Source organism: Urocampus carinirostris, chromosome 5 (genome assembly GCF_059441175.1).
Source record: "Urocampus carinirostris isolate Australia breed hairy pipefish chromosome 5, RoL_Ucar_1.0, whole genome shotgun sequence".
NCBI classification, from domain to species: Eukaryota; Metazoa; Chordata; class Actinopteri; order Syngnathiformes; family Syngnathidae; genus Urocampus; species Urocampus carinirostris.
Window position 1 is genome coordinate 17,981,254 of NC_142353.1, and position 16,116 is coordinate 17,997,369.

The 16,116-nt window shown below is 37.5% G+C and overlaps 1 protein-coding gene across 1 annotated transcript in view; it reads left to right on the forward strand.

The window, feature by feature from the left end:
* agtpbp1 (ATP/GTP binding carboxypeptidase 1) overlaps positions 1 to 16,116 on the forward strand; it is a 44,295-nt gene that overhangs the window by 22,059 nt on the left and 6,120 nt on the right. Inside the window, exons 13-25 of the mRNA XM_088336043.1 lie at positions 889 to 986; positions 1,060 to 1,176; positions 3,079 to 3,710; positions 6,218 to 6,301; positions 7,639 to 7,728; positions 7,806 to 7,954; positions 9,423 to 9,510; positions 12,085 to 12,229; positions 12,307 to 12,457; positions 12,998 to 13,178; positions 13,247 to 13,376; positions 14,439 to 14,570; positions 14,649 to 14,825. Of these exons, the coding sequence (XP_088192169.1) occupies positions 889 to 986; positions 1,060 to 1,176; positions 3,079 to 3,710; positions 6,218 to 6,301; positions 7,639 to 7,728; positions 7,806 to 7,954; positions 9,423 to 9,510; positions 12,085 to 12,229; positions 12,307 to 12,457; positions 12,998 to 13,178; positions 13,247 to 13,376; positions 14,439 to 14,570; positions 14,649 to 14,825 (2,174 nt within the window). The remainder of the gene's footprint in view (positions 1 to 888; positions 987 to 1,059; positions 1,177 to 3,078; positions 3,711 to 6,217; positions 6,302 to 7,638; positions 7,729 to 7,805; positions 7,955 to 9,422; positions 9,511 to 12,084; positions 12,230 to 12,306; positions 12,458 to 12,997; positions 13,179 to 13,246; positions 13,377 to 14,438; positions 14,571 to 14,648; positions 14,826 to 16,116) is intronic.

Genomic DNA, 16,116 nt, shown 5'->3' on the forward strand with positions numbered 1-16,116 from the left:
TATACATATACACTCTATATATCTATATTAACTGGAAAACATTAAGAATGTTTGTATTATGCTCTCCCACCAAAACTCTATCCTTTTCCATTATCAGACATGTTTGAAAATGTCCAAATCAGAAACAGGAAACAAAAAACAAATCTGATGTAGAAATGACAGTGGAAAGGAAATTACCCGATGACGTATGTTGTCCAAAATGTCATTATAAAGGGTCAGGATTATTAGGGACAGGTTTGTGATGATTAAGGCTTTTAGAGAAATTCCAAATTGAAAATAATTTGTACTTATATAATGTAGGTTTGTGAAACTTTAACATACGTCTAGAACTTAGGCCGCAACATTGTTGATGCACAGACAGACACAGGCAGAAAAGAGAGAGCCGACTGTTTAAAGCCACGATAAGTAAACCGCAATACAGTGAGGGATTACTGTATTTGAAGAAGATGCAATGTAAATGGTCAGCATTTATATAGCGCTTTTCAAGTCAATGAAGACCTCCCAAAGCGCTTTACAATGTCCTTCACACTTTTCCCTTTTACACACTAACTAACTGATAGCAGCATCAGCCATGTAAGGTAAATACCTGCTATCGGGGGCATTAGGGATTCAGTATCTTTCCCAAGTACACTTTGACATATAACACGGAGGAGCCGGGAATCGAACCTGCGACCTTTTGATCCCAAGACGAGCGCGATACCTCCTGAGCCAATAATGCCCTCTTTTTTTAAAAACAAGTTATAATTTCATCATGGCTGCATGCTGTATGTGTTGAAAGGCACCCTGGTATGATTATCATCGGAGTAGAAATTCTCCAGAAAAAGAAATAAGATGGGTCATTTTCAAGGGTAAGGATTAATGTGCTGCCTACCTGTGTCCCCCCACCAGTGGACGATGTGGTGGACGACAGTGACGATAACGATACAGAGGCAGATACTGAGAACGATACTGAGAATGAAGAGGAAGAGAAGGACTCTGGCTCCTTGGTAAGTGCCGCACGCTAGCTACACATTCCGGGTAAATATGTGATTTTTGACTACGCAATGTCTTTTCAAACAGAACGATGATATTGAAAATGATATAAACAAGCTCCACCCCCGGACAATCCAAAGTCGACCTTTTGAAGAGTTAAGAGTATATGAGAAGTTTTTTGTGGAATTATCTCAAGACTTCCAGGTAAAGCTGACAGATTGCAGATTGTGTTTTGGACATGTTTTTATGTATTGGTACTTCACTTACATCACTGCAAGTATTAGCATTTGTCATACTTAAGGCTTTTTAAGTTATACTTTTAATTCGTTCTTTTTTTTTTTACTGTTATCATTCTATTACGTTTAGTCTATGTGACACATTAAGTTTAGTAGTCGCTCAAAATAAGGAGAGACGACATCAATGTAATTTGAACTTGAAAGGAAGACAGAGAGTGAAGCTTTAAAAAAGTCCAACCTGTTCTAAAGGCCCTTTCTTTTTATTAACTTGCTTACATTACAAAAGCGGATTCTCCACAAAAGAGCAGTACCACTATTGGCCGATAGTGACAATGATGTAAAAAGTTCACAATATTCAAAACAACAAACAACAGTGCGTAACAAACGGCCAAATAAGGAACTGGCATCCCACTAAATATCCTCTGTACGTGTCCAATATTAAATTCTAATATTAAGAAAAATAATAAACGTATCACTTTTTTGGGGTAAAATTTGAAAATATTACTAAAATAAGCATGAGCAAATACAACAGATGCCATGTAATTTTACTCATCCTAATTATATCTTCGTAAATATGTAATATTTTTAATGTCATTCTTGAATTAGGAAATATTTTTAAAATGAGCCAAACTGAAAAATTCTAGGTAATCTGGTGTTAAATGAAAAAAAAAACATTTTCTTTTATCCAATTGAAAATAATTTTGCATATTTTAGACCTCATTCTTAATATTTTATGATTTAATTTATTCATTTCTTTAAAGGAACACTGTGTATTATTTGACCACTAGATGTTGCTCTGTTGTGTAGTGCAACCCAAAATGAGTGCTACAGAGCACAAAGAACAATACAAACTTGCAAGACTCAGTGACCAAACTGCATCGTTTGTCTTCTCATTTTTTGCACAGCCTTTTGCAAAGTTTTAGGTTTTTGGGTACCCGTAGTAGCAAGATGATAGACAATTATGTCAGCTCCCTCTAGGTGACCCTCATGTTATGTAAAATAAATGCAATTTTTAAAATAATAATTGTTTGCGTGATAGTTTATGTATTTTTCTTATTATTCAAATCAATATTGTTTTTTTAATGAATTATTTGTTAAGATAAATTATACATACTGTCCCTTTAAGAAATATTTAAAATGAGCAAAAGTATATGTTCTTGCACTGAAAAAGTCTTGTTGGAAAATGAAGTAAGCTGCAATTAAAATAAATAGTTTTCTTGTTCCAATGGCAGATAATTTAGCTCATTTAAACCTTTTTCATATGGTTTCATTTGAATCAATAATTTATTGAATAAAGAAAACAGGCCATTGAAACAAGCCTGTTTACTTGTAAAGATTATTTTAGATTATTTTAGTCATTCTTCAACTTTTTTTCCCTCAATTTCCTCAATGGATCTTTTGCAGCACTGAGGTTGCTTCTGATAAATATTTAGACTGGTACTGTAGCTTCTGAGAACACAAAGGGATAAAGGGGAGAACACCATTGTGGAGTGAAGCAAAGTTTTTTAAATAATGGACAGCTGCAAAGGAGATTGCATAGGAGGCCAGTTTGTTATTTTGACTATTATTGCGTCCAGTTATTCATTGTTTTGACTGTTAAGAACTTTACAATCGGCCAATCGTGTAAGTGTTCTATAATTGTCACACCCGGTTTTGCTTTGGTTGTCTTAGAAGATTAATAAGAAAGGGCTCAGAGGAGGACCTTTAGTACAGCTTTGAATTTCTTATTAGAAATTTGGGATCCCCTGCTTTTACTTTCACGTTCAAAATCCATTGATGTCTTCTTTCTTTATTTTGAGTGTGTAGTACATTTTTAACTTAACATGAAGTCACATGAGCTTAAAATTGTACGCTCGGTCTTCCACTCCAGGGTTTCAACTTTGAATCCACCACACCTCCATCGCCTCAGTCCACCCAGCCCATCGTAGTACCAACAGCTCAGCTGCTGTCTCCAAATCACATCCCTGCCAGGACGAGTCACGATGTTGGTGATGCTCCTGCTTCTATTACCACTCTCCATCCTCTAAAGCTGGACTCCAGTAATTTTGCCAAAGACTTCAACAGAAAGACGGAGGCACATCATAAACCCGGTGAGATGAACCTGTCCCACGTGCCTGAATGCATCTCTTTAAATGCAAACGGAATGGGAGTTAAACCCCAAAAATCATCAGCCAGTGCACCAAAGCACGCACAGACCCCTCTCATTTTGGAGGGCATTAACATTCGCTGTTTAGCAGCAGCAGCGGCGGCGGCAGCAGGGTCGGGGGGGGCTTCGGAGTCCAGTTCAGAGGCCGCGGAGGATGAAGGGGGCGAAGGAGCAGTCTTGGAGGTACCCGACACGGCTCAGATTCTTCCGTTGCATGACTTGGACCTCTACGTGGAGATGGTGAAGGGAACAAAGTCTGTGCCTCAATACACCGAGGTGGCCTATCCAGACTACTTTGGACATGTAGCTCCCACGTTTAGGGAGCCCCTTCTGGACAGGACGTACGGAGTTCAGAGGTAACAAAACACACTTGGTTAAAAGCATACAGAAATCCCTTGTTTTTTGTAGATCTTCCATTCCAAAAAGAACCTGCCATAGTCAAAATCCTCAATGTGGAAAGCTTTAGTTATTTATTATTTTCAGTTTTTACTTGGATCCGACACTTAAATTCCCAATATCACCAACCACTACTAATTTTAATGTTGAGAAGACATGTTTTTTTATTTACTTCTATTGAATCATCTAAGAAAATATTGAGATACAGGGGTTCATACAGGTGCTTGAAATCCTTGAATATGCTTGGATTTTAATTTTGTGTTTTCAAGGTTTGAAAAGTGCTTGAATTTGCTCAAAATGGTTGTCATGGTTCTTGGCAGTCTGCCTGGATAGACCCCGAGTGCTTCACGGAAGAAAAATAAAACAAGTCTGCTTAAAAAAACCCCAATCTTCGACTCAGTCTATGAGGGCGAACAAAGACAACTCTAACTGCAGATTAATATACGATCGCAGTTTTTTGCTGGATATGCGAACATCCAGAAATCCAGCGCAAATTTCGACGACCACTCTGGAGTGTTTACTTAGCCTCGGAGTGCTACGTCAACAGAAGCCAGAGGCCTACAAAGCAGCGAGTAAAAGTGGCAAGCGGAAGCGCTGTGACCGGGGAAGGAAACGAGGTTGTCGGGCCGGGCTAACGGCTCGGATGAAGGCTAAACCCTTCAAAACGCCTCTACCATCCATTTTCCTATCCAACGTCCGCTCCCTGGACAACAAACTGGACCATCTACAAGTGGAATTCTCATCGAACCGCGAGTTGACGAACTGTTGTGCTTTGATTCTGACGGAGACATGGCTAAACTCATCTATCCCGAATGACGCGGTTAGCATTGTGGGGCTAACTGCTTTCCGCGCTGATAGAAGCGGCGAGCTCACCGGCAAAAGCAAGGGCGGCGGTCTATGCATTTACACAAACAATAAATGGTGCAGAAATGCGAAGATAATCTCGAATCACTGCTCACGAGACATTGAACTTTTGACGGTGATCTGCAGACCGTTTTACTTACCGAGGTAGTTTATACATTTGTTAAATTCAAGAAGAATTTTACTTTATCTTTAGTTTGACGTCATCGAGTGCTGTCAGTAAGACAAATAACAACAACATTGATACAACAGTCACCAGAGACTGCAGCAAACACCAACAAATGGGGCACAAACCCCAGTTTTATTTTCTTTGCCCTATTCAGTGAATGGTACCTATTTGGCCTAGGATTTATCAAATTTCTTGTTACCGTATTTTTTCTTAAGGCAGCACTCCGTGACCTTAAACAACAGGGCTTGATTCTCATTGTAATTTTTATTTTGGTGGTTTTGGAAAAAAATGGAAAATTGTCTTTGAAAGTCCTTAAAAAGTGCTTAAATTGGCCATGAAAAAAAGTCCACGAATTGTGGAGGAAATGTCTCCCTCTTTAAAATATAAAAATATGCTCTTTAAAGGAAATCCTGCAAAAGAATGATAATGTTGTTCAAAATGACTCCATCCATAATATATTCCTGCTTCTTTTAGTTTCTTACTAAAAAAATATATTTGCTGGCCAATGTTTATATGTTTTGTTCAATTTCCTGTCAATGTTGAATGAATACTTGACAAATTTAAATGAAATACTAATGTTATGCAGTGCAAATGCTGCTAGAAAATAGTCCAATTGTTGTTCGAACATATATATTTTTCAAGTCAGACATTTTTTCAAACCATCATTTGTGTTTTAACCAGGCATAAAATCATCCAAATTACTAGTTTTAATGGAAATGTAGTACAGTATTCCCTCGTTTTGCATTCCAAAAAGGTTCCGCGATACTCGAAACTCAAATTATACGTTGAAACCAAAAAACAAGCCCTATTTACAGGGTGAAGCATTTGTTGAACAAAATCAAGTATTGCACTTTATTGTAAACTTCTGTACTGTAATCTTCCTGCTATATTGATTCCAAAAAGGGTACAAAATTGTTCCAAGACACTTATTTTTTCCTCAGATGATGTTTTGTCGCTACCGTCTGGACGTTATTGGAAAACAAAAACGTTGGGTAAAAATGTGGCGGATTTAGTTCAATTTTTCAGGCGATAGAAGGCATCTACTTCTGCTTTTTGGCGATTTGTCGGTCCAGAGCGATTTTGCTACCTCGCAAAAGGTTGGGCAAAAAAAAATGAGAAGAGAAGTGGTTTGGTTTATTCACTTTGAGTCTCTGTAGTTAATATTTTTCCTTGTACTATTAAGCACTACTTTTCAGTTACGCGAGACAATTCAGTGACATCTGGTGGTAATACGTATTGTACCCTTAACAAGCAAAATTATCAGAATACATTTTTTTTTACTTGAAACAAAGATTACTTTATTTGATCATAACATTTTCCCTTGCATTATTCAACTCAACATTTTGCAGTTTCTGAATCAAACAATGCAGAATTCTGTGTTTACTTAAAGTCCTATAAAGCGCAATAAAATGTACTTTTGTTTATGTCACCATGTAGGTCTAAAATATTCCAGGATATTGAGAGGCTGATTCACCCAAATGACATCATGGATAAAGTCGTATATGACCTCGACCTTCCCAAGTATGTTTTAAAATGGTCATAACTTCATTTTTCTACTATGCTTATTTTCTGCAGGTGCAATGGATTTATAAGCCCTACCGCAAAACTATTCTTTTGTGATATTTTTTTTTCATAAAGGCTCACTGGACTATGACGATAAATTAGTACCATATTTTTACATTGATTAATCAGTCATTTAAATCGCTGATCACAATTGCAAAATATTTGATCAAATGCCACAGTAATTTAACCCCGACTGAGAAAGAGCCAAATCCCATCCACTAGACTTGCTTGCAATTGTCCATCGAAGGCCGATGATGACGTCCACTTCTATCGGCGAGTTCGTTGGTGACTATAAAGTCCTACCCTGGACCCACATGTCCTATTGCAGGTAGGACATGTGAAGGTTGCTGCTGTGGCAGGAGCTGCGGCGGTGTTCTTCCTGTCTCTTGGCTGTCCTGGCCTCTGCCTCATCGCACTCATTCCCTCCTGGCACTGCCGACGCCATGAGCTACGGTCGGCAGCAGTATCCTCCAGAGCCTCAGGTCTAATCCTACGCTTCCTTAAAGCTGCCTTCAGCTGGTCTTTGTAGCATTTCTTCTTCCCCTGGCAGATCGGCGATCATGATGTAGTTCCACGTGAATACTAGTGATACAGACAACACGTGAGAAGGCATTAGGTTGTATGTCATCATCACACTATTTTAAGTTGTGTTACCACAATGTTGATGTTTTTGTTGGGCTGGGCTGCAATGATATTGTCAGACCTAAAAACAGTTTGTGGTACAGAAAAGTTTGGGGATCACTGACATCCAGTATTGTATCACAGACTCGCAAAGTCTTCATGAAGCGCACAAAATTCTGAACTGAATGAAGAGAAGGGCATTATTAGAAGTAATTTGGTCATCCTGAAAGATAGGAATAAACGCGTGGCCGCACGTTTGTCACTTACAATGCTTACTTTTAGCTAAGAAAGATGAAACACAATTTTTTCACAATATTTTTAATCACTTTCTGTTTTCTCATTTCTCTATAATTTGTTTCTGATACTGTGATTAAAACTAATGTGATGATGAGATTAGAGCTATTGCCTTTTCTTATGTCATCTATGTTCCCAATGTGAATTCTGGTCTTTAGAATTCAGCATTTATATCCGAGCTATCCTGGTCCGATACCTGTTGTCACCATTGTTAAGCAATTGTGGTCAGCAAAATACATCGACTTACCAATAATTGCAAAAATCTAATGATAGACCGATATGCATTTCCAATTTTTTCACACTGCATTATAGGGTTTTTTGAGTGCGCCTTATAGTCTGGGAAATAAGATACTTACTTATACGATAACTTTTTTTTCCAGTTGTCCCGTGATTGTAGGCAATGGCGAGTCGCTGAGATTCAACTCTCAGTTTGAATCCGGTAACCTCCGGAAGGCCATCCAGATCAGGAAGTAAGCATTCAAATCTGTCAAATGGTGACAGCAAGGTGTTGTGTGTTACTTCACGACGATACCAACATTGTGCACAGGTACGAATATGATCTTATCCTGAACTCGGACATAAACAGCAACCACCACCACCAGTGGTTCTACTTTGAGGTGAGCGGCATGCGTGTGGGAGTCACGTACCGCTTCAACATTATCAACTGTGAGAAATCCAACAGCCAGTTCAACTACGGTGAGATGTCTATGAAATATTTCTCATTGGGAAATAAAAACAATGTACCAAATATAAAAAGTTGTTTTTTGGAGTGAAAATTGTGCTGTTCCCTGTTTGCACCTGACGGCTCTTAGCGACTTTTTATATATATATATATATATATATATATATATAAATATATATATATATATATATATATATATATATATATTGTTCTTTAAGGATAAAAACTACCTGTCTATTAATTAATGTACTAACTATCTACCTTTTCCTAATATCTATTTTTAAAAATCCATTGCTTAAAGGATTATAACAGTTACAGCAATTGATTTTATGTTATTTTTCTGCCTTAAAGGGACAGTGTCTATTATTTATTGCTTCCTAGTGGTAGAAAATCTCTATTCTTAAAAAAAACAACATTATTGATTTAAGTAAGCAAAATATATGAACTATAATACAAACATGCATTTTATAAAAGTCGAAAAATTACCATTGATTTTTACATGCCATGAGGCTCACCAAAACGGAGTTGACATCATGCTGCTTTGGGTACCCAAAAGCTTCAAAAAGGTTGGACAAAAAAATTAAAATGATGTTGTTTTGGTCACTCCTAGTCTTTATCCTTCCTTGTGCTCTTTTAGCACTCTTTTTTTAGTTGCACTAGACCAGGGGACACCAACCTTTTTCAAGCAAAGAGATACTTTTTTTTTACTAAATGACTCCAAGAGATACCAAATTAATATGCAATTCTGAAATTTTAAATTATTATGTGATTACTATGTTACTATTTTATAATCAGATTATAATTATAAGATGTTGAGTTTAAACAGGTCCTGTCAACCACTATATAACATCACGCTCATTAGAAATCCCGTTTTGTGAGCTATTTTCAGAATATGTGTCTGGGCTACTCAGGTGTCTTAGGGGGCTACCTGGTGTCCATGGGCACCACATTGGAGACCTATGCAATACAGTATAAAGTGACATCTAGTGGTGAAATAATACACAGGGACGTCAAACTCAGTTTGGCTCTGGGGCCAATTCGAGACTTTCTGTTTTGAGGCAAACCGGATCATTTAAATAATGTCAACTCCAACTTTTTAGCTTGCTTCCCAGTAATTTCCTTTATAATTAAGCTTTCATTAGTAACCTACCCTACATAGTAGAATCACTGATGACAAGGTATATTTTTTTAACACAGCACATTTATTCACAAACAATGAGGAAGGGGTTTTTTGCTTGGCTTTGAATGTAGTAACTGGTTGATTCTAACAGTTTTACACCTAAACCAATTCACCATGCTATATAAACTGCAACATATCCGAACACTGCGCTCTATCGGCCAGAGAGATCATTTGGTTTGCATTTATTTTAAAAAACAACAACATAATTTTCTGCTTACTTTTCTGCTGTAGGACTGCATATCAAGGATATATATGTATATATATGTGTATACTAATGTTTGTGTGTGCCTGTGTTTGTTTAGGCATGCAGGCACTGATGTACTCTGTTCAGGAAGCCATCAATGGCAGGCCTCGGTGGGTCAGAACAGGAACAGACATCTGTTACTATAAGTATGTCAGATTTATATTCAACAAGAATAAATTGTTTATTAGAATAAGAACTGTCTTCATTGTCATTGATAACAATGCGGTAAACATTGTTTGCAACAAGATGAGACCTGGCACTCCAAGATAAACACGTTATATTGACTTAAAACTGAAAAAGAAGATTGAAAAAAAGCTTAGGATAAAAGGCAAAAACCTTTAGCGCCTACCTCGGGCAGCCGGTCAAAAACGTGGCTAGGGTGAGAGGAGTCTTTTATTATGAATGTTATTGGCTCTGCTGCAGTATCACAATCTGGCAATATCTTCTAGACTGGGCAGAGAGCAGCCAATGATCTCTAGGCTCTTATTGGCCCGAAACTTTACTTACAGTTGCACAAAGACAATATCCAAGACTTCTATTAAAAGGAATTATTTGGGCGTGGTTTTAAATGTCCTTGTGGACTTTTACTTCCTCTAAAATGAAAATTGTATTGACAGGAATTTTTCCCCCACATTTTTTAACTCAATGTAGAATTCTAGCTTTGATGTTAGATTTGTTATATCTTCACGTGGAAACTATTCATCGTATTATTAACGGTTACTTAAAAAAATTATTTTCGAATGATCAAAATAATTTTTGCAAAGTCATTTAGTCTTTTCCCCGGAGAAACATGTTTTAGTATTGTAAAATATATCTGAAGTAACATATTACTGATAAGATAGAGATAGCATTAATGTATTGATTTATTGATTTTACAATGATATTCCGATTATTGGTGACCTGAACTCCGACAATAAAAAATGTTTTTCCCTCACAATATTTTTTAAATTAAATTTAAAATTTGAACGTACTTTTAACCCTCCTCGGGTCAAAATGACTTGCTGCTGTGTTGTTAAAAACCCAGCAAGTCAAGTCATGTTTATTTGTGACGCCCTTAATCACAAAGAGTCTCAAAGGGCTGCACAGACTATTGCAGACTACAGACTATTATTACACTTCTAAAATCTACATGAGGGCAAGGAAAAACTCAAAAACCGTAGCATGAGGAAAGTGAAGAAACCTTGAGAAGGGACCTCACATGAGGTAATTCCCCTTCCAAGATGAACATGCTGCAATAGATGTTGCATTAACAAATAATGAAATTGAAAATGAAATATAAGTAGGACATACTGGCAAGTAATCCTTTTAAAAGGCATGACTTAAAGTGATTATCAAACACTCACAATCAAATAAATAGTATAAAACTTTTTATAGTAGTTCCTCAGCATGTATATTTTTGCCATGTTTGCAGAATGAAAACACCAAGTGTGACATCACGTAGCATGTTTGAAATTTCGATGATGGCATCATAAAACAAGTTTTTATTGACCTTTCGGTCATTGTGTGACTTCATATTGCTTTGAAAAACCTCAGTGGCACATGCATCTTTGTCAATGTAGATTTCAGGATTCATTTTTCTACAAAAACCTTTTTTAAATAAATAAAAAAATATTTTAAAGCAACTGTGTCTTTTAAAAATAATATGGTTTACAATATTAAAATGAATATAGTTGTAAAATGACACAGTAAACGTCCCCCAAGTGCTATTTTCTGAACCTTAAATTGTATGACTTTGTAAATTGTACCGAACATCAGAAAAAAAAAAATGTTGATTTTATTCGTACTTCTGTAAAAGTTGTATCAAAACGTACAAAGATATCCTTTAAAATGTGGATAACCGGAGGTTCAAACCTCCATTGAAAAATGTTTTTTGTCATGACTGCTGTATGCAATTTTTTCAAATCCCTTAATTTTAATCAAGTTTTTACAATGACCTTGATCAAGCAAAGTTAAATCAGCTTTAAAAATAATGTTTTTTTTACTGTGTATATTACATTTTTTCCCTTTTTGTGTACATAAATGTTGATTTATTTTTTCTCCTTGTACTCCAAGATTGTAAAATGTATTTAAAGTAACAGCATTTTCCACACTTCATTATTTCATAAAAGTAAAAAGAGGAGTAAATGTAAATGTAAAATAAAAAGTAAAAGTAAATTGAAGGAGACCAAGAGGAAGGCCGCGATTGAAGTGGATGGATGGTGTTATGAGTGCACTGCAGGAAAGAGTTCTAAATATAGTGGAAGCTAGAGCTCTTGTTGGTGATAGGAATGAGTAAAAGGTGTTGTAAAAGGATAATGGGATATTTAGACAAGTTCTAAGGGATGGGCAGGGCACCTGTATGATGCGGCAGGGGTAAACCACTGAAAGCTGTCGGGCCCTGCTGTTGAACAGAAGAGTGTGTTGTGTCACCCTGACCCAAGTGACACGGCCGCTTTCTTGTGTCCCGTTTCATCTGGAGGCACAAAAGCATGACCAACTTGGGCGCCGAGGTGCTTAACTTGTTTGGGTGTTCGGCCATTTGGGTTGGCAATGGTCCCAAATTTTTTGGGGTGTATTTTTTGCTCCTTTTCCCCTTTGTTATATTCTTTGTTTTTGTATGTGTGTCTTGCTGTTGGTCACCCCTCTCGAGGGTTATGACCAGGGTAGATGGATAAATATAGATAAAAAGAGGAGTAGCTTTTGAAAATGAATTGATAAAAATACTTTTTTTTTCCCACCAGGAACCATTTCGCCCGAAGTTCCATTGCTACCGGGGGCCAGAAAGGCAAGTCCTACTACACGATGACCTTCAGCACCATCTTCAGCCACAAGGACGACGTCTGCTACTTTTCCTACCACTACCCGTACACATATTCCTCTCTCAAGGTACACATGAAAACAGATTACCCAGAGTTGTCAGAGTTTTGTCAAAAACTATGTTATTTTGTACTGTGTACTGGTAGATGCACTTGACCAAGCTGGAGGCAAGGAAGACGCCTGACATTTACTTGCGACAAGATGTCCTTTGCGAGACACTCGGAGGAAACAGCTGCATGCTCCTCACCATCACTGCCATGCCAGCGTCCAACTCCAGTGATCACATCTGCCAGTTTAGTAAGTGAAACTCTCAATAGGTTTTTTTTTTGTCCCTTAAGTGACAACAACATATTTTATAGTTCTTTATTTTACTTACTATGAGGGCATCTGAGTGCTTTGGAGTTTTGATAGTGTGTAAGAGAAGGAAGGGTGAATGCAGACAAGCGTAAGTTCGAGAGGTGGTGAAGTCGTGGTTTAGAGAATTTGTTGAACGGTGTAAAGTTGCAAGAGGTAGATGTTTTTAAGATTTGGGTTTCTATGTGGCAGCAAGTGGTGGTTTAGAGGAGGATTTTAAGAAGGGGGTGGGTGAAGGGTGCAAGGCAATGGGTGTGCTGAACAGATAGTTCAAATGTAGAGATCAGTGATTAGATGCAAAGCGAGGATCGTATAAAGTTATGATGGTAACCAACAGTCATGTCTGGCTTAGAGGCATGGGGTTTGAGAGTAAATGAGCATAATGGGTTAAATATATTTTCACTTCCCTGAAAATTGAAATCTAAAAAAAATGCAAATAAAAACATTTCAATGGTTGAAAATCAAACTCTTTCCCCTGTACAGGAAATCGTCCATTAATATTCCTGTCCTCCAGAGTGCACCCTGGGGAAACCAATGCAAGTTGGGTGATGAAAGGGACTTTGGAGTTCCTGATGAGCACAAATTTGCTGGCGGCTGCTTTGAGGGAGTCATACATCTTCAAGATTGTGCCTATGCTTAACCCTGATGGTGTTGTCAATGGAAAGTGAGTGTGGAGAGCTGCGATACCCGATTTTAAACCAGACTGAAGACTTTTGAACTTTTTTGTTTTAGTCATCGCTGTTCTCTGAGTGGCGAAGATTTGAATCGCCAATGGCTGAACCCCGATCCGGAGCTGCACCCGACCATCTACCACACCAAAAGCCTGCTGCAATACCTAGCACATACGCAAAGAGCGCCATTGGTATAACCTTTTTGGCAACATTTTGGCATTTATTCATAGAGCAGTGTTCAATTAAGTGTCACTGATTCATTTTGACGGGCAAACATGATAATCAGTTATGGTTTGTGGAACGGTGTCTGAGTCCAATTGATTTACCGTAAATTGGGGGTTACAATCTGCTACTTTTTTACTATGTTCTAAAACGAGCAGTCTCAAACTCAATTTACCTGGAGGCTACCAAAGCTAGGGGTGAGTTTAAGCCAAATTAGGTTTTCTAAAAACAATTTCAAAGAAAAACATTCCACTGTTTTCAAATATCATTTTTTCCTATGTCTATATACAAAATAATATCTCCCCCCCAAAAAGTCATTAACAATTCATTTAAAAATCAACCAATCAGTAATAAATAAATCCATACTCGGAAACGGCTGCAATTAAAGGGACAGAGTGTCATATTCAGTCTGAGTGGTTAAAAAAAGTCATTTGTTAAAAAAAAAAAGTATTAATTTAAATGATTAGCAAAATGACATGGACTATTACATTTACGTGCATTTTCTTTAAACCCTTGTAGGTCAATAAATTTCTATCTATATCACATAACATGAGCCTCGTGTAGGGGGAGATTACATAATTGTCCGCCATCTTGCTGCTAGCATTACAGCAGAAACCACCAATGGCAAATAAAAAATAAAAAATGTTCGTGTTGCAATCTGGCACTATTCTACACAGTATGGTTGCCCTGGCGCTGTCATCTGAAAATATGGCTCAGATTTTACACAACACAGCCCTCTTTCACCTTTTCTTTCGCACAGTAGTAAATGTATGCTCGTCTTTGTAATCGCTATCTTGAATGGTCACATGATCCAAAAACATGAGACATAAACAACTCAGAGCAGAACTGAAATTAACCAGATGTTCTCCTGGCTTAAAATTTAAGAAATGGATGTGCTTAACATCCGGAGCATCTCATACAAAGAATTAAGTTTCGTTCCTATACTTCAGCATGCGGATAACCGTGTGCGCTCTGTAGTCCTGAATTTACGATAGTTAATACTTGTGTACTTTTTGATCTTGTGTGTTCAGGTGTTCTGTGACTACCACGGCCATTCCAGAAAGAAGAACGTCTTTATGTACGGTTGCAGTTTGAAGGAAACAATATGGCAGTCCAACATAAGCGCAGCATCTAGTAACGTAGAAGAGGACCTCGCATACAGGGTGAGCACCCAAACACTTCAAACACACACATATTAGGTCACGCATTGCTCCGCCCCTCAATATTTGCGATGGTTTCAGGCCCTTCCAAAGATCCTTTCGCAGATCGCTCCGGCCTTCAGTATGGGCAGCTGCAGTTTTGTGGTGGAGCGCTCTAAAGAGTCGACTGCACGCGTTGTTGTGTGGCGCGAGATCGGCGTACAACGCAGTTACACCATGGAGAGCACCGTCTGCGGATGCGACCAGGGAAAATATAAGGTAACGTTTAATGACCCGAGCTCTGCGAACACGGCAGGTTGGAATTTATTTTGTTAAGGGGACATTGTGTAATATTAGAACACTAGATTGTGTCGTGCAATTGTGTCAACATATGGTACGTGGTCCAGATCAGGCCTGCCAACCGATTTGATCCGGCCCGTGAGACAATGCTGAGAGAAGCACTGACTTGCCATTTGAAATATGTCCCCTGGATGTCGCCAAAGCCAGGTTCCACTGTGTTTGCCGACTACCATTTATCAACCAGAGAACGTTTGAGGAAACACTAATTATGCTAACTTTAACTAACATGCTGTAATTTAGATGTTGTAATGGTGGCCTGTTCAGCCATTTGAGACTTTTGTGATTAAGGGCTATACAAATTGACTTTACTTGACTCATCCCGATGTTTTTGACTTAAAATAGAAGTTATGGACGTGCTTCTTAGAAGCAATACAATTAGATGTCCCTTAATACCAATATTTGCTACTAAACCACACTTTATCTCAATTGATTGGATATTATTAATTAGCACTTGGATTGAAAAAACACAACATTAAAAAATAGCACCTGGTTGTCTTTGCACGAGTGTCAAGAAGCTTTAGCTCCTTTCGATAGTCGATATGAAATCCAACCGCAAAGTTACCAAATCCAGGTAAACATTTTTATTAAAAGAGAAATTAAAAGCAGAAAAATATGTTTCCCTGAGTTAGATAAACTGTAATGGACAGTAATTTAATTTATTGTTTTGCTTTGTCTTTACAAATGCACAGTCAAAAAAAAAAAACTACCTTTTGTTAAATCTAAATGAAGAAAAAAAATATAAAAAAACAACCGTTCAATTAAAAAATTCATTTGCAAACCTTCTAAAGATGCTCAGCTAAGGCAACTGTTTTGTGCCATTATTTTGTCATTCGGTCTCCGTGAGTGTTTTTTCTACTATGTTGCACCTGAACTAAAATTAGTTTGACATTCCCGGTGTAGTGCAATCAAAACAAATGCCACATAGCACACTGAAGATGACAAACTATGGAGACTCAAAGTGACCAGACTTTTTTCTTCCCATTTTTTGCACTATTTTTCAAAAGGTTTTGGAATTTTGAGGTACCCATAGTAGCAAGATGGCAGACAATCATGTTAGTTACCTCTAGATGAGCCTTACGTTATTCAAATGAATTGAAACAGTCTTGACCTACAAGTATTTATTAAAAATTGCATAATTATTTATATATATATAATTATACATTAATTGCGTTTTTTTACTACCGGGAGGCGCTAAATAATATACAATGTC